Source organism: Stegodyphus dumicola, chromosome 6 (genome assembly GCF_044657685.1).
Source record: "Stegodyphus dumicola isolate Sdum_Otavi_A_Nest chromosome 6, ASM4465768v1".
Classification (NCBI taxonomy): domain Eukaryota; kingdom Metazoa; phylum Arthropoda; class Arachnida; order Araneae; family Eresidae; genus Stegodyphus; species Stegodyphus dumicola.
Window position 1 is genome coordinate 113128672 of NC_140773.1, and position 20064 is coordinate 113148735.

Sequence of the window (20064 nt, forward strand, 5' to 3'; positions counted from 1 at the left end):
TGAGATTCACATGTTCAAATTGAGGACCTTGTGTATTTAAAATGCGGTGCCAGTTCTTTTCTCTGCAAGTAATATACATACAAATTCTTCATTATTTAATAATAGTGCAAATAATAAATGTGAGATGATTTGTTGGATTTACAGATCAACATATTTTATTCCCACATTTCTGTTTGCAATTTTGCTACCTGTACATTATCTTTATTTTATTTATTTATTTATTTTGCATAAAGAACTTTTATGCTGATGCTGTCAAAGGTATTGGTGTTAAAGAGCTGTCATATGTAGCTACGCACACGGCTAGGCGGGACATTTCCAAGAAACGAGATTCTAGTAACACTGGTTTAAACGGGAAGTTTCCAAGAAATATTTCGTCCAGCTAGGCATGTCCTGCCTATGGAAAACATTTTGAAACTTTTCTGATAATGTTTCGTCTGGGGATATGTTCTACATAGAGATCAACCAATAAGACAGAAAGCTGCAACTGTGAGATTCTGCATGGTGGAAACAGAACCTAATTTAATTGAAGAAATACTGAAAAAGCTATATATATATATATTGCTGTTATGCTGTAGTATAACTCTAGGTCATTTTCAAAATGTTTATATATTCAGTAAATTTATAATCACGGAAATTTCAGAGTAGACAATATTTTATGATGTGCTATTTTTATAAATTATTCGTTGCCAAATTTGTCGTATTTCGTGCAGATCGTGTGAAAAGAATGGTATGATATAATAGTATTTTTTTATTAAATTTAAGGTGAATAATTTTTTAATCTGTTTGTATATGCACAACTTTACTTTTCTGCTTATTATTTTTACTACTCTTAAATTGAAATTTTATAATTATACATAGTTATTAAAACATAGATTATGTAATAATGAGGATACGCATTAAATTTGCATGCTATTATATTCATGTTATTAATGAAATGCTTTTTAGATTATAAACACGTTAAGAACAATATTTTTATTATAAATGCTACATATTGAAAATTGGAAACTTATGGATTTATTATTATGAATGATGAAACACATTTGTATATACGTTCATTAATATAAATCTTATTCATTACATTAATACTAATAAACGTACATCAACATCTAAACCATCGCATCTCTCTGTGTATGTAACTATACGACTTATTAGATATGTGTTTATATATATGTATGAATACAAAAATGAACATTGCCAAAATGTTTATTTGATGTTACTTCTAATTCTAATTATGTAATTGGCAGTTATTGTAGTCATCAGTTCTTTGCACATTATCATGGATATGGTGTACACACGTTGAAAAATGCTTGAAGTGCATCAGGCTAGTCATTAAAATTCACCCATTTACACACAACCTTTGCATTTGTATTTTACTTGGGAATTTAAAAAAAAAAAAAAAAAAAACTGAGCAAGTAGCCTTTACGAAATATTTAAAATTTTGGGGATAAAATATTTTTCACTCATCACAAAAAATACATCAGTAAATGACATTATATTGTGTACATAAAAGTTATTAAGTAAATATATGGATACAAAAATATTGTTTACAATAATAAAATCCGAAATAATGACAAATCACTGAATGTAGGATGTAAAAAGTATTTACAAAAATATGTGCAACAGATCATTACAAGAATCGGAGCAAAAAAAAAATACAATTTAAATGTAACAATTAATGTAACAAGTGCATGTCATTTTGCCAACAGTATTAAAATAATTACAAAATATATTTTGTATATACACGGAATTTTAAAGCAAATGTCTCTTTCGCCAATCTGAGCGATAACTGATTCCCGTTTGGCTTTCAAGTCTGTTTGTTTACCAAGTGAAGATGGTAACTCAATTCGCAGAACCATAGTTTCGAGAAATGTTTCTTTCAACATCGTGTTCCAGCAACAAATAGCATATGTGGTAGGGGTTTTACACTGAATATGCTTTTTTCCTCTCTCCTGGAATTTTTATTTAATATATAACATTTAGGTTTAGATCTAAAAATGTCACTAGCTATTGAAAAAACATTTTTAATGTATTTATGCATAACCTGATATAAGAAAACTGTTTTGTGTAGGTAATATTTTTCCATAGCATGAAATGTTACGAAGTGTTACTAAATACAATTGGTTTATGTGTCTTAAAAATGTGTAAATATGTTTATGTATGTGAAATGTGGTAAGAGTTGGCTAGCAAATGCTAATTTTGTGTTTATATCATTGATGTTGAAATGAAGGTTCAATGTATGGTAGATAGCATTAGATTTTTTTTAATCAATTGAATGTAAATATCATTATTTTGGTTTGGGGTACCTTTCTGAGCATCTCGCTGAAAGAAATATTTCAGTTTGTAAATGCAGTATATTTCATGGATGTAGAATAACAGCTGCATTAATTTTTTCCACCGTAAAACATTCATGAAGCAGTACAAAAATTCATAAAATTAATGCTCCATTTTTCTTTCATTGCTTTTGATGTGCTAGTTATTGTTTAAGAGCTGGGGAGTATCTACTTATATCACTGATTTCTTTATTTTTAGTTCCTCATATGTGCATTTTATATATAATCTTTGCATAGAACTACTTAATTGTGATTTTGTACTTGGACTGGATATCCACGATATTTTCTTTTCAAAACTTGTGTGCTTTTATGCAATGACTCATTCCATTATTTCTTAAAATCCAGATTTATTAACAAATTAATAATTCTCTGTGCTTTTTCTCCCAGGCAATCAATGATATGTCCCAAATTACATGAAAGAACTGATGCCACTTTTTTAATAAGATCTTCTCTTTAATTTAAATTTTTGGATAAATACATAAATGGGAATAAATAAATATGATGTAGACTGTTTAGAAATGGTAATACTAATTGGGTGTATACATATTACTTCCTGAAAAATCATTTTCATTCATTGTTTCTTTTGTTTTGCATTTTGACTAATCTACTATTAGTCAAACTATACTAAACTTGGCTTTTTTCAGAATGATAAGGAAAATTTTTTTTCTGGGAATTATAACAATGTAACAATAGTTGCTATACATCTGTAATTTAGTAGTGCAGATGATTTATATTTTAAATGTGTTATCTATGTCATACCACAGTTTAGTAAAATTAACAAAAAGTCCATGGAGCTAATAATGTAAATAAGCATTTTAGTTTAGTTTAAATATCATGGTGAATAACAATCCAAAACAAAGTCCAACATTAAGAATCAGTGTAAATAAAAAAAAATTTTTTTGAAGTACTAGTTTCCATAGTTTTTAAACTACCTTCTTCAGCTGCTAAGTGCAAATGAACCAAATAAAGGGTGAAGAAAGATAAGGATAGACATAAGTTGGACAGAAGCTACTGGTGCCATCTATTGATGAAACTAGAAAAACTAAAACAAAATTTCTTTAAAGACTGAAGGTAAAGATGGATTGCAGTTTGGATCATTAACTAGAACGTTTTATTTATTGACCCTAATTGCAGTCCATCTTTACCTTCAGCCTTTAAAGAGATTTTTAGCTTTTCTTGTTTCCAACCTTTCTTGTCTTATCTCTCTTCACCCTTTATTTGGTTTATTTGCACTTAGCAGCTGAAGAAGGTAGTTCAAAATTTTTGAACTACCTTCTTCAGCTTCAGCAAAATTTTTTTAAAAATTTATGCTGATTCTCAATGTTGGACTTTGTTTTTGAAGCATTTTAGTTGTTTTCAAAGAGAATTAAATCATGTGCTGATGTTTTTACAATATCTACACATATCTTCAACAGACTGCGTGAAGCTCGGCCAATTTGAATGTTTGCTTTATATCTCTGAGCACTTTATTTTTTTTTGGGGGGGGGTTGTTAGTTATGCTGATATTTTGCTTTAAAAACTAAAGTATGCATTTTAATTAAGTTTTATTTTCTAGTATTCATTTTTATGCCTTCTTTTATTATGAGCTGCAGGTAGTGTAATGATATGCACTGTATTCTATCTTCTATGAATGGTGAACAAATTGTCTATATATAAAGAAAAAAAATTTTTTTTTTTTTTTTTTTTTTTGTCTTGAATTAAAAAAAAATTAATGTACTATATAAATGTTCCTTAACTGAAGTTAACAAGCTGTTATTCTTATCATACGTGTCTTTGAATGGATAGAATTAATATTTTTCTGTTATATTTAATATTAAATTATCATTAAAATGTATAATTTCTGCTTAAAATTCCATTTCTTCTGCTTGTTAAAAAAAAAGTGGGTTCCTCTAATATCTTATGGATGTGTTTTTTTCCTCCCCTTCATGTGACAGGATGAACCTGTAATGTATGGACCTGATGGGAAACCCTTGACACCTGATGAAGTATTGTTTTTGCAGAGTCAGTATGCAAGTAATTTACCTCCAGACACTGATGAGTATGAGTAAGTGATGTCCATCTATTTTTTTCAATGCTGGTTATATAAACATAATATGCTGTTGTGCTGTAATAGCTCCATGTAATGTACGTAAATTAATGCTTTTTAGTAAGCAGATCTTTCCAATCAATGTAACCATTCTTTCTATTAACTGTAGCAAAATAATTTATATTTGTATTTGAGTTTTTTAATAAGTGAAAAAGATCTGACTGTTTTAAAAATGTAACTAAATTTAATCTGCATAAAAAATTTAAATCTTATCTTTATGATCTAGGAATTGAAATTTGTTTCTAGATTTTCATTTTAATTATTTGCATTAAATTACATACAAATTTAGTTAATAATGATACTTGATTGTCTGATTTATGGATTGTTCATGTGTGGCAGTGCCGATGACCAAACATTCAATGCTATGCATGAGAGTGTGTAAAAGCACACACACGAGTCCAAGCATGCTCTAAAAATTCCTGAATTTCATCTCATTCGTTTTGTATGTACATTGTCAAATGCATCATTTTTATTGATCAGTGGGACTTTTTTTACGCATTTTCGTGCATTGTTTTCTTATTATATATTTTTTTTTAATTTAAGAGAACTGAAAAATAAATAAAGAATGCACTACAACTACTAAGCACAAGGCAGTTCTTTTAACATTTAAACAAAAACTTATGTTTATTGAATGATTTGAACATGGCGAACTGAGAGTAAAGCTTGCGGCAGAATCGAATTAGCATGCAAACTATATATGATATTGTTAAACAAAAAAGAAAGAAAAGAAATTAGAGACAAACACAAAGTAAAATACTGATTTTTTTAAGAACTAAATACGTAATATGCAGGACAGTTTTTAGTTTGGATTATTAGTGACGTACTTCCCCGGCATTAGCCTGGAAGTCAAGAGTATACTATATAATAGCATATATAAATTTTATAATTTATTGCTAAAAGTGATTTAAAATATCAGTTATTGATGCTTAGAGTAGATTTTAATCAGTCTGAGCCATTCAAAAGCAAATCTTCTGCCTGATTTTTATTGTTACTGTTTTAGATTTTACATTAGTTTTGTCAAAATTTAATCTTTTCATTTAAAAGCAGAAAAATCTTTTTTGAGAGGGGGCTTAGAATTTATTAGAAGCCTTGTTTCCATTATAAGTAATGCTATTCTCTTTTGTTTAATGTTTCTGCATTTTTATCCGAATCATAGGGTAAAAAAATGCTGATATTCTGCAGCGAAATTTCCTAGGACAGAAGTGCAAGAACTGTCCATATTAATTTATAATTTTATTTCATCAAAGTCATTTAAGAAATTCCTTGTTAAACCTGGCATTAAGGTACACACTCTGCCTTGTTAGACCTCTGCCATGAAGTCCATTTTACTTCATGATTTTAACATTTATAATAACCCTGTTCACATTGGAAATATTATGGTTTCATTCTTAAGATCTTTTCTGTATATGAACAATTGCTTGTTCATCTTCAAGTAATTTTTTTGTGAAGTTATTTGAATTTTACTGGAATCTAAGCAGTGATTTAACATTCTGTCCCTTTTTACCTCCGGCTAATATGTGTTGCAAAGAGATAAGGCAGGGAATGTTTTCAGTCTAAAAATTCAATAGTGAGTTTTCAGTGAATAAGTGCAAATTAATGTCCCCATAGCATGTTTTTACTATTTCTAGAATATCTATGCATGTTTATTGGATGATATTTTCACCTATGATAGCTCTTACATGAAAATTTCAAAAATTTGTTTTCATATTTAAGCTTTGTATTCATATAAAGAGTTGATTAGATTTTGAATAAAATTCTACAACTGGAAGTAGCATTTTAAACAAAGTCCATAACAGTTTTTACAGGACACCAAAAGTAGAATTTTACTCTAAGTTTGTAACAGTTTTTAATTTTAAAAAACTATATTAAAATATAATCCCTTTTTAATATTCAAGACTTATATCGGTGGGAACAGCATGTTAGATTTTAGCTTACTACGTACACTGCCATGCAAGTCCATAAGAAAATATCCATCAGGCCATGAGCGCTGCTGTATGATGCACCATTTTTTTCTGATCTTGGAGTTTAGAACATCTAAAACTAAACATTTCAAGCATACACTCTGTTGAAGATCTTTCCCCAAACACAAAATATCTAAGAAAGTGTGTGGGATTCGAAAATTATTTCTTACTTTCAAAATATTTTTTCTGTAGTAATTAATGGGTAATTTTTTTGTGTGTGTTAAAAATGTTGCCATCACTTTTTGTAATGTTAAAAAAAAAGTTATTCCTTAGTGAATCTTATCATAATCAAGAAAAAACCTGTTATACCAGGCATACAGAAATTCATATAGTAGTGATGAGGAACAGCTGAGATTTTTTCAAAAAGAAAAATATAAATAGAATTATATCATCAGGTTCTGTTTTGGAACTTGATAAGTGTAATGATAATAAATGTGGTGTAGATATTATGGATCGTATTTTAAAAGAAAGGGTCATTGAGGAAGAAAGAATAGTAGATACTGAAGAAAATGCAATTCAGTTGAGTGGAATGAATTGTCAACGACAATGATATTCTTTCTTTCGACAAGAATTTTTTCAAATACCTACTAACTTACATTGTAAGTACTTAAATAAGTGCCATCACTGAAATACAGATCATGTTACCCGATCAGAGATGAGAATTTTTGCTGTCACTGAATATGGGTGGCACGGCAGTCAGTTGTGTTAAACTGATAAATTGAATGTGATACTTTACATGAAGCTCTTAATAGATTTTCATGAAAAAATATATTATGAGATACATTTCAAAAAGTTAAGCACGGAGAGGAAAATGCTAATTTCCGGAAGCCTGCAGAGGTAGATGGAAGTCTGCAAATATGTTAGGTAACAGCCATTCATGCTTTCATGTCAAGAAATATGCAAAAAAGGCAGTCTTATAAGAAGCCAGCTTTATGAAGGGTTACAGAAATTGATTGTAAGTGCTGATAGAAGGTGTTTAAAACTTTCGTACTATTTGTTTTCAAGACATGCATGTTTCTATGACTTCCAGAAGACGAATGGAAGATTCTGAGTGCTGGCATGCTGTGGGGCGCATTGAAGTAGGACAGTCGATCACAGATGTTGCTCTTTTCTTCGGCGTTCATCATTCGTAATTTCTCGTTTATGGAAACAATTCCAAACCACACAGACAGTTGTCCGAAGGCCCGTAGCCGGTCGCCCAAGGGTTACAACACCCGCGGAAGATCGATATATTGCTATTGTAGCCAAGCGAAATCACAGAGCCACCTCCATACGTGTGATGTCAATGGTTACAGCGTCCATTGGTAAGGCGATAATGGCAGCTACTGTACGCCGAAGATTACATATGAAAAGGACTGTATGCCCGGGTACCTTGAGTTTGTGTTTCTATTTATTTGTCCAGTCAAGAGGGGCACGATTACAGTGGTGCCGGGAACATATCAGTTGGAATGTGTCTGATTGGGGCAATCTCATGCTTACTGATGAGTCAAGATTTGCTCTGGAGCCAAATGATAAGTGTAAAAGGATATGGTGTGAACAACGAACACGCAAATAAGTCCCAAAACATCACCGAAAATCGCACATTCCGAGGCGGAAGCATTATGATGTGGGCGGGAATTTCATTAGGATACCACACCGACCTGCACATCTTTAAACGGGGTTCTTTTATGGCTGTCCGGTATCAAGATGAAGTCCTAGAACCCATTGTGAGATTGTACGCTGCAGCAGTTGGCCCTACTTTTGTTTTAATGGATGATAATGCGCGTCCCCACAGAGCTGACTACCTGTAGAGTGAAGGGATTGCGTGTATGGCGTGACCAGCATATTAGCCTGCCCTTAATCCTATTGAAAATGAGATGCTTTCGGCCGTGCTGTATTTTCACGTTTCCCACCTCCAGCCACTCTTATTGAGCTGGAAACTGCTCTACAAGAAGAATGGTGATTGCTTAATTTTGCAGTAGTTGACCACCTAATTGAAAGCATGTTTACAAAGTGTAAACTTTGTATACAGATGAGGGGGGGGGATCACATACTCTATTAATGTTCTTTTTTTTTTTCTTTTTATGCTGCATATTTTCACTTTATACATAATTCTGTTTAAGTCTCCAGTATGTCATTATCTGATAACTTACAAAAATTTAATATTGTTTTCATTTCTGTATATAATTATTGATTTTGTTTAATGCATAAATATATATGCTACTTTCCTGCTGAATTTTGTGTCAATCAAAGCAGTATTTGTTGATTTTTTTTGCATTTTACATCTTCGTGCTTAACTTTTGGAACTGAGTGTATCTCAAATTCGGTATTTAAATCATGTATATGATTGAGAACAATATATTGCATTTATAAGCATTTAATGTATTCCCTTAAGTTAATGCAACAAGCATAAGCTGATTATGAAGAGGAGCTCTTGTTGTGAATCAGCTAAATGCAATAGCCTTATTTTTGCATCAATTTTTCTCTTGTATTGAATTGCTTTTAAATGAAAGGATACTGCCACTAAATGTTATCACTGTATTATTTTGAAAAAATAGTACAGTAAATGACAGTCTGGTGGCAATGTGGCTAGCACGTTGCGCAGCTGCACCACAGTTCCGGGCTTTGATTCGTGGGCTGGGCAAGGGTGACTCAGCTTTTCATCTCTTAAATGGGTCAATAAAATGAGTACGAAATTCGCTTGGGGATTAAACACTGGGGGTTCTGCAACAAGCTGACCACTTGCCCAGGGCATATTCTGATGCGCTCTGGGGCTCAAGGTCAAGAAAGCAGATTTCGAGGACACCGCAGGCCGTGGTCCACTAGGGCTATTGTGCCACTGAACTTTTTTTTAATATAGTGAATATAAAAAAGTGTGGCAACACTTAACACTGTATTGGTAATTCTAAAGCTGATTTTACAGATTTTGTGTTTTTGTTGTTGAATGTTTTGTATTATAAGTGTGAAGTTTATAAGTGATGTTTAACAGGTAAAGCTAAAAGGGAAAATAAAGTTCTCATCATATTCAGAAAACTGAACTTTGATATAGATTGGGAAGAAAAGATATGGCAACACTTACCTCTACTAGGAATAAAGAATGCTCCATTTAAAAATTTTGTGATTGTTAAGTAATTGATATGTGGATCGAAAGCACTGTATGACTTAAGTATATATTATGATTGGTGCAATATTTTGAAATGAAAGCATGAGAATGGATGTATGCATGAGCACATATAATTATTTTCCATTGTATGGGAGAATAGAATAATAAAAATTATAATTATGTTGGCCATAAATTTGGCCAATTCCATGTTTTAAGGAGTAGCAAGCTTTAAGCTATTTCTTATTTTACACTTTATCAAGCTCATTGTTATTAGAAACATGTAACTAAAGGGACTTCAAGTGCACATCAGATTTTTCACTAATACATTAATTTTGTTTTTTGTGGTATATTGCGTGATATTAAACTATTTTCTAAAAATTAGCATGACAGTAAATTTGACATGCAAATTTTATAAGAAGCTATCTAACTGAGTAATATTTTAATAATGGTAATTAAAGTAGTGAAAGGGTATTTAAAGGTATTAATTTTAAATTCTTCTTGTTATATTTTAGAAAATGTTGTATGTGTTTAAACACATACAACACTTGAGTTGGACAATTCAGTATAGCAGAGGGCATCAGTTGTTTGTTCATACATACTCTAAACCAGTTTGTAGTTCTGTGAGTGGTTGTAGTTAATGGATCGTTCGAGTTTACTGAAGGTATTCCAAAGAAATTATTTATTTGTTCATTATTATTATTATTTTAATAATGGTGGGCATTGGCCACTCTTAAGACCAAAAGTGGCAGCCATTTTACTATGGAGGCACGTAATAGGCAGCCACCATTGCCTCTTCGAAGGGACAGACAGTTATAGCCATGTCTTCTGTGGTATTTGAGCCTGGGCTCTTCGATATCACATTAGACTCCCCCTAAACTCTGGGTGGCCCCAAGGTTTTTAAAGGGGTTAAGTTTTAGCAAATGTATTAAACACTGCATGAATTCAGCATTTTACTGTCAAGGTAATTGTCCACCATGCATGCTGTGTGTAGAGAAGTTATAGCAATTTTTGTTTTAATCCATTGCCATAACATAGTTTGAAGAAGCATTTTAAAGACTTGATTTTAATACCTTTCTGATGTCACTGTTATGTTCTGTGAGCATGTGCACGTTGCCAAAGAAAATGTAACATGTACCATCATACTGCTGTGACTAAATGTATAATGTTCAGCAATGTTTATGAGTTTGCTCTGCTTTCTTTTTTATTCCAGGTCTTTAAATAGTTTCTGTTTATGTATTTTGGACCACCTATTTGTTCAAGCTACATGCTGATAACACCACTTTAATCATTCTGCTGTAGCACTGGAAGCGACAATCATGCTATTAAGTATCTGAATATTTACAATATATACGCTAAGTATAATAACAAACCCGTCTGCTATCTAGTTTGTATTATGTAAAATTGCATTTTCAAAACATAATGCTACAAAACTCCATTACAGAAGTTATAGAGACTTTAATAACACAGTGTCCTACTATAACATCAGCTACACCAGTGGCCCGAATGGTTAAAACTGCGGAATATTGGTAGCTTGACCTGGCTTAGTTTCAATCCCAGGTAAACGGGCTGGCTGCAGGGTTGGTTTTTCCTATGTGTAAAACGTGAATACATTTATGTGTTTCCCTATGTGTAAAATGCGAGTTCCCGTTAGAAAGTCATCCACAAAGGCATCCCTCGTCTTAAACAGATAGCCCTCATGGTTCTGCCATACTCAAATAACCTAACTTAACCTGTTATCCATATTGTTTTTCATCTTTTGAGGCCATTTAAAATGTACATGTTTTAAATATTGTTATTGATTTAAATAGTATAAAAAGAAAAAATTTAAATTGCTAAAAATTAAGATTAGCTAGTCATATTATAATTAACATGCCGTTACCATTTATATGTTTGGCAAATATGTGGCTTATAAACATTAAAGAAATAGTTGCATATTCTATATAGGCATTTTCTGAATTTTTGCTTAAACATTTCAGTTCTAAAAAAACACTAAATAAGTAGTATGCCTATTCTTTCTGAGTGCAAGATAAACAGTATTATATGGTTTGTGTTAGAACATTTCTGAATGAGAATAAATTTGTTCTTTCTTATTTAAAATAGTAATTAGGTTTTTATGCATAGAAAAATAAGAGTAATTTCATAGTTATTTTATTAAAGCAGGGTTTCTAAAAAGTACTTGAGTTTTTCTAGGGGTTTTTTTAAACTATTTTTGGTACTTAATTTCACCCAAATCAGCAAAATGTTCTTAATTTTACTGCTCTGACAGATTTTTTTTCAACTTCCGTTTTGAATGTGAATTAATATTTTGGAAGAATATGTCAATTTGTGATGCATTGACAAATACAGAGGCTGTTCACACATTTTTTAGATGATGTATATTGTATTCACAAAACTAAATTACGTAAAGTTCTTGTGTTTTAAATGTTCTATTTGACATCCCTTATTCTGAACTATCTTTCGACACCGCAATTTCCAGGATAATAATGCCTTTTGAAGTGGCAGAAGAGGTATTCTATCCAGTTCCTCCCAAACAGTTTCCAGAGTCCTGTTAGGGTTTTGGGACAACGTTTGGATAATGCAGTTTTTAAAAGTCCGAAAGCACAAAAATCCATAGGTGACACATCGGGAGATTTAGTAGGGATATTAGTGAAGGGCATGGCCTTGATACCAGTTTTGGGTTCCATTTCTTCTAGGAAATTTACAGTGGATTTTGATGTGTGACTGCTAGCTTTGTCCTGATGGAGTCTCGAGCGGTAAAAACGCTGAACACTGGTAGTTCGGTCCGAGGTTCGAATCCCGCGAACGGGCTGGCTGCATGGGTGTTTTCGTGGTTTTCCCAATGTGTAACGTGTATACGAGCCAGTTTCCCTTAGAAAGTCCTCCACGAAGGCATCCCTCCCCTTAGGCAGATAGCCCTAGTGGGCTTTGCCATAATTAAATTAAATACACCAATATACCTGATGTAGTCTCACAGATTGATGGCACTGTGAGTAAAGCGATGGTATTTCATTCAGAAAAATTGGCGATAAAATATGTTTCTGATAGTATTTGGAGTTAATCTTGACATTTTTTTGCACTCTCTTTATTTTTAACTTGCTATTATAAGAAAAACCAGCAACAATCATGAATCCCTTAGAAAAACTTTCTTTCGATTCTTTGAACCATATACTTAAATTTTTTCTCCCCTTTTATGATAATAAATGGGTCTTTTTTGTTACAATCATATAAATACACCCATGCTTCATCTATTGTGACAATTGTTTTTAATTTTTCTTTGGATAAGTGTTTCTCATATAAAATTCTGCAGTGTGTCCTGCGTTAAGCGATATGCTTTGGAAGAAGACGATGCACATTGCATTTTTTCGCTTTCTTAAGATTTAAATCAACGCTTATCATTTTGTTTACAGTGGACACTGAGCATTTTAATGATTTTGCAACTATCCTTTGACTAGGGGGATTTTCTTTTAACAATAAACAACGTACCTTTGCAATAGGTCCCTTAGATACTTGTTTGGAATTTTTGTCCCACTTGAGGCTCCAATTTGACTTTTTTTTTTCCTTTTTTGTTGATGATATTACCTATCGACGCTTTAGATATCACAAAACCATGACTCACATCATTTTTGGATAACAGGGTATGCATATTTCTCTTTGGAAAGAGCGTAAATGTAGCCTTCGAACCAATGCTTTGTTAAATTCACCATTTTGAATAAAAACAAAACTTTTAAGCCACATAATTTTGACTTTTAAAAACATAGTGCAGTTGCAATTACTTCTTTTGCAACAAACGATTTTTTATTACCGCTTACCAAAATCGTCTAAAAAATGTGCGAAAAGCCTCTGAATGTATTTGATGGATTAACGATGGGTATTCTCTACGACTACTAAATATAAATGAGTTGGTATCTTGATTGAAATATAAACATTTTAAAACTATTACTTTTTTGTGAGTAAAGAGTTCATAAGATATTACATAAAAAAATTTTCTCTTTTTGAAGTATGAGTTCTTTTATTATGCAGCACTAAGTTTGACAACTTATCAACATTTTGGTGATTTCAGGGTCAGTGTGTGTACAAATTTTTTTATTCGGATATTGCGAATCTTTGCATGATTTTTTACAAGCATAATAGTGTTAATAAATGTCATAAAAATAACTATAATATACTAAAATAATATTTAAGAGATAACATTAAAATAAAATATTTTTATTTCCCGTTGCCATATTTCAAAGAGATGTTACTTTCCATTTTGGTGTCTTAGAAAAGTTTTTAAGTCTGGAAAATAAACGTAAGTGCTACAAAGTACAGTTTAGCCAAAAAAAAAAAAAAAAAAAAAAAAGGCTATTGTGATTATTTCAAAATTAATTTCATTTATCTCCTTTGATATTTTTTCCAGGTAAGAACCTTTACTTGTGTAATTGTCTCAGAATATTCAAATGTGCATCAGTTTTCTCTGCAGAATTCCCTTTACATTTTTCTTCTCCGATTCCCCTCCACTTTTACAGAATTGGTGGGGATAATTGGTGTTAACACATAATGGTTGTCTTTGTAGAAATGTGCTGAATTTTGTATCTTTTGGAAAATTTTTGGAAGAACAGTGAAAACAAAATTAATTCAATTTTCTTCTTTTAATCTCAGAAGTCTTTCTCTTAACATGTTTATCTTTCCTTTAGTTTCTTATCTTTTCACTGGATACAAGTATTGAGACAAGCAGAGAAATTGAAAACTGACAACGTGTTGTATGTCTCAGTGCACCACGCATACCTGCTCTAAATTCTAAAAAGTTTGCCATGGCTGGATTCTGTTGCTTGATGCTTCACTAAATTCTAAACATTCTGCCACACTGGCTCTGTCACCACTCCATATTTATTCTCTATACTCATATTATTAAAGAAATAAAATTAGCAGGAAGAAGAAAAGGCACATTGTTTAAATATTAACACATTAGCAGATAAGATTAATGAAAGCATTGATTTGTTTATTGAAACAAATAAGCTTAGAAAAAATGCTAAAGAAAAGGAAATTAATGTAAATTAGCTAAAATGTCAGAAAACTTTTAAAATTAAAAAGGCACATAAATATTTTGTTTGCAAAAAATAAATGTTCTGTATGCTTTTAATTTATAATTATACTATTATAATTTTAGAATCAATATCATAAAATATAACTACTGTAAAGTGCTTTTAGTGCTTTTTCAAATGAAAATTTTTCAATGAACATTTTTTCAGAAAAAAATTTAGTTGTAACCATGTAAGTCTGTTATGACTAAGGCTATCTAACTATGTAATTTAATTATTTGTAACATATTGCTTAGCGTTAAAAGTTATCTCTACATGTTAAGATGACTTGTTGCCTTTCTTTAATCTTTATTGTCGATGTAAAATACAACACAAAAATTTACATATTAAACTGGGTTACAACTCCAGCAAATCTACACAAAGCTATGACACTAAATGAATCAAAGTACACATGCAGGCTGCTGTTGTGAGTCGTGCTGATGATTATTTTATTTCTCAATTTAACTTATGCCAGACATGAAATCTGCATAAACCTTTGGATTGAGCTGGTACATGACGAAATGAAGCATAAAAGAAGGAATCTGTATAACAATAACTGCTAGTAAAATTTACATAAAAATTCACTATTCTTCTTTCTGTTATAACAGGGTTTGTCCTTAAGAGTCCTTAAATTTTTTTTAATCGATTTTTAGTCCTTAAAAGTCCTTAATTTTGGCAAAAATTAGCAGAAGGTCCTTAATTTTAATCATCAGAAATTTCTGTCTGTTTTTATGACTGCCATTTTGAGTGTAAATTAGCATTTTGGAGGAATATTTTTGCCGATTCACTGACAAATATAGTTATCTTTTGAATGGGTTCATGGGTTATAATTTGTGTCTATTTCTAATATAAATGAGATACCTGAATTTCTAAGCAAGAAGTGAAACATAAGCATTTCGAAATTCATTTGTTCTAATAAAGAGCTCTTAAATAAGTTTTCGCTTTTGGGGATGTGAGTTTATTTATTAAACGGTTCTAAATTTGGCAACTTGTCACCATTTTGGCGATTATAAGATAAGTTTCTATAGAACATTTTTAATTCCGAGATCTGAAAATTTTTCAATGATTTTTTCAAAACATCATAACATTGATAAATTTCATTAAAATAATGGTAACGTATTGAAATTATATTTAAAAAATAACATTAAAATAAAGCATTTTTATTTTTTGCTGTCATATTATAAAGTTTCATTTTGGCAACTTATTATTATACAATATTTTGAATCTGAAAAATAAACAAGGTATAATGCTATAAAGCATAATTTATGAAAGAGCTCTTAGCAAAAGCAAAATTAGCTATATAATTCATTAAAAAAGTTTTCTTTTTAATTTTTTCATAGTAAGGGTTTTTCCCATGTAATTATTGTCTTAGAATATTCAAAAGTCTCAGAAAATGCATCAGTTTTCTCTATAAAAATAATTTTACACTTCCCCCCCTTTTTTTTTTCCAAAATATTTCTGGTTTTTTGCTGTTACAGAATTGGTAGGGATGAATTTTCTTTAGGATTTTAAACATTGCAGCTTGGAAAGTTTAGAAAGATTTGAAGGCAAGAGTTATAGACCCATGATTCTAGAAGATTCGAGAAATATGTGACAAAATGAAAAATATCTTCATGTATCAACATGTAATGGATGTATTTTACAGAAAGTATTTCTTACTTTTTAAAGAACGTCTAGAAGAACAATGAAAACATAATATTTGAATGTTTTACTCCTGATACTAGAATCTTTTTCTTAACATGTTTATCTTCCCTTTATTTTCTCTACTTTTCACTTGACACAAGCATGGAAAATATCAAAAATGCTTCTAATCTTATCACTTGAGCAGGCATTATAGAAAGGGATTTTTTTATTAATAAAGAAATTGAAAACTTACAATTTAAAAGATTCATCTAATATGTCTTAATGCATCATACACATAGCTGGCACTAGGCATTTTCCCATCTGATGCTCTGTGGATCCTAAATTCTGCTTCCAGTGCTTGCTCTAAATTCTAAACGTTTTGCCATTTCTAGATTTTGTTGTTCAATGTGTCACTAAATTCTAAAAATTCTGCCACACCAGCTCTGTAACCGACCATATATATTTCATATTTCTTCTATATTACTAAGACTTCTATATTACTATCTATATTACTAAAGAAATAAAATTAGCCACATTTCCTATTTATTCTAAATGCATTTAGTGTTTTTAGAATAACAGAAATCCTTAATTAAATCCCAAAATTCTAAAATGAATAGGTAGAGGGGTTATAGAAAGAAAGTCAATACCTAAAGAAAATAATTATTCTTCAAAGATATGTGCAGTTATTATTAAGTAAATTACCTAATTGTTTATGATTTTAGCCTTTACTATAATTCCATTTCTATTTCCTCAAATGATAGAGTTACTGAGCCAGATTAAATTTAAATAAAATTGATCTGACTGATTTTAATTTTTAACCACTAGTCCACATTTTGAGTTTGAATTTGACTGCTCTTGTTTAATTAATTACATCACCGTGAGCTGTAATTGATTTTGTTAGCATCAGAACATGCCTTTGTGTTATAAGTTCTTTTTAAATAAGAAGCTTATTTAAATCTTTGTAGCTGCTTTCAGACAGGGTTTTGGATTATTTAACTTTTACCTAATCAAGTACACCCTCATAGCTACAATGTGGAGAGGTTCACAAGTTAGGAGATAAAACATGCAGAAACTAGTGAAAACATTGGTATGTGTATTGAGACAAATTTCTGTTTGTTAGAGAAAAGATGCTTAAAGAGAAGGAAATTGATTTAAATTAGCCAAAATGTCTGGGAAGGTTCAAATTAAAAAGACGTATAAATATTTGAGTGTTGTTACGAAACCGAAATGTTTTGTAACAACATTAATTAACTGTTTACCCTTAAAAATTATCTCTACATATTAAGGAGAGTCATTTGCCTTTTATTAATACTCATTGTGGTCACAAGATAAAACACAATAATGTAAAATTTACTCTTTTCATCTAATGAGACTTAATACAAAACATTTTATCACCTCTGGTGCTTTAATGGCTTATTGGGACCTTAAAGTATATTAACTGGGTTACAACCTCTGGAACTCTACACAAAGCTATGACACTAACTGCATCAAACAGCGCCTGACTAAATTTCAATGCTTGCCAACCGTGCCTACATTAGGCTTTTCAGGTTTGTTCGAATCAGAAGTCTCTCTCTGGACGATCAGCAGCGGTGGCAGGGTTCGTAGCAGTCCTAAGTCCTTATATTTGAAAATAAAATTTAAAGGCCCTTATAGGTGCTTACTTTTTCTTTTAAAGTCCTTATTTTTTTGTTTTTAGTGCTTTTTTTTTTTTTTTTTTTTTTTTTTTTTTGCTTTTAGTGCTTTTGCGCAATTTTTCCCCGTACCAAAGCCGAAACTAAATAAACAACATTTCTTCCTAATATGGAATGTCAAATGGTGAATCATACTCCCGGAAATAGCTTTTCCTCCTTTCTCTGCATTAACATAAACCTTTGGTGTGCGCGGAGAGTACAGATAGGTGCCCGTCGTTCTGTTGGTCAAAGAATTGCGAAAGCATAGAAAGCACATGTTGCGCAATAACGTTTGCGGTATTTTGCAGAGATAATTAATTTTGATGTTCGGTCCGAGATTTGTTTATGAACACTTAAAGAGTTTTACTGCGCTTGCTAAGCAGAATATTTTTCTGTTCCGTTGGTTTGTTTTTATATGATGCACATATCGAAATGTCAAAAGCATTTATTTAGAGGAAAAATCTTAAGAACGGCTACAGTCTATCCGCGCCCTCCGCTTCTCTTTTTCAAGTTACGCTCGACTGTCCGAATATTCGCCGATTTTCAAGTATGCGGGTAGTTAAGCTTTTACTATTAAAGGATGACTGCATGAAGCAAATTTCTGTCTTCTGATTTCAGAAATGTTCCTCATTATTACTTAAATTACTTTGCTTGCAATATCTGTTAAGGGAAAACTGATATACGATGAAAATTTAGAAAATGTTCAGAATTTAGAGTTAAATTAGTTAAATATCAATATGAGTGGAAAAATAAATTGTATTTATTAAGTTCCAAGTGAATAGAAAAAATATGCCTTATTAATATTTATTTCATCTATTTTGAACTGAAATTTCAGCATTAAATCTTGTAATATAGTTTAGTTCTGCATAGTTTTTTTTTTCTCTCGTTGTAAACTAATTCTGTAAATTGAACTGTTATTTAAAATTTAAAAAAAAATTATTATTTTCGATTGTTGGGGTAATGCTTATTCTCTCTTAATAAATACTGCATTTCTCATATTTTAAATCACGAGTCTAATTTTTGAAGTTATGCAGTTGTGTATAATGTAATTAGACAGGTGCTTATTTTTTTTTTCTTAAAATGTGCTTGAAAAGTGCTTATAGGTGCTTATTTTTTTTAAATTAAAATGTGGCTATGAACCGTGGGTGGTTCTTTTGTTATGAATCATGCTGATTATGATCTTACTTCTTATTTTAACCTATACCGCTTGACATAAAATCTAATACCTACTATTTACTCAATCTCTAGACTGACCAAGTATGTGACAAAATGAGACATAAAAAATCAACATATAAAGCTAACTATTAGTAAAACGTAAATGTCACTTATCTTCTTTCAAATATGGCCAACTATTATAAATGTAAAATATTTAATGCTACTTGATAAATTGCATAAAGTTTATTTTATTCTTAAAATTATTAATAATTATGTTAATTAATTCATGTTTAGTAATAATGCGTACTACTTAGGGATCTATTTTATTTTTAGGATGGTACTACAAAAGTGAAATTCAGGCATATTTTTAATTGAATTTATTCAGTTCCCATTTGCTCATAGGTCCTTAATTTTTCTCATTAATGGTCCTTAAAAGTCCTTAAAAGTACTTAATTTCCGTGTGCAGAAATGTGTACGAACCCTGTATAAGTGTATAATATGATTGTTTCAAGAAATTTTTAATGCTAATTACTTGAATTTTTTTATAATTAAATTAGATTATGTTTAATAATAATGCATCCTACTTTCAGATTTATTTTATTCTTACAAATTACAAAAATGAAGTTTGTGTCTAGATAATTACATTAGTTTATACAGGTCCTTAATTTTTTCATTCATGGTCATTAAAAGTCCTTGTGAAAAGTGTGTACAGACCATGCAAAGTGAATGCGTATTACATTTTGGTTAATGGAAATAAAATCATTTTATTATTTTTTGTTTGTAATCTTTGGAGGAATAAAATAGTTGAAAAATTAAAATTTGTTCACTTGGCAATACATAATATGGGTGTAGCTCAGTTACCTGGGCAGGTTGTGTTTCTAGTTAGTCTAGATAACTGAAGTTCCAGTCTGTGTAATTGGACCAAAATGGTCTAACTGCTATAGTGAATATTTTTGGGGGGCTAAATTGAAAAATACTTCCAAGAAATTAGTTATTAAATTAAAATTAGTTATGGAAAAACACTTCACTTTCTGCATTAATTTATTAAGTTAAAACCATTCTTGTTCATATATAAAGCCCATTTGTGTCAAATGAAAGTG

General features: G+C 30.8%; 1 protein-coding gene across 1 annotated transcript in view; it reads left to right on the forward strand.

The window, feature by feature from the left end:
• The window catches only part of Paip1 (Poly(A) binding protein interacting protein 1), an 85487-nt gene that overhangs the window by 61982 nt on the left and 3441 nt on the right, over nt 1-20064 (forward strand). Inside the window, exon 9 of the mRNA XM_085818828.1 lies at nt 4265-4374. Coding sequence (XP_085674954.1) covers nt 4265-4374 — 110 coding nt within the window. The remainder of the gene's footprint in view (nt 1-4264; nt 4375-20064) is intronic.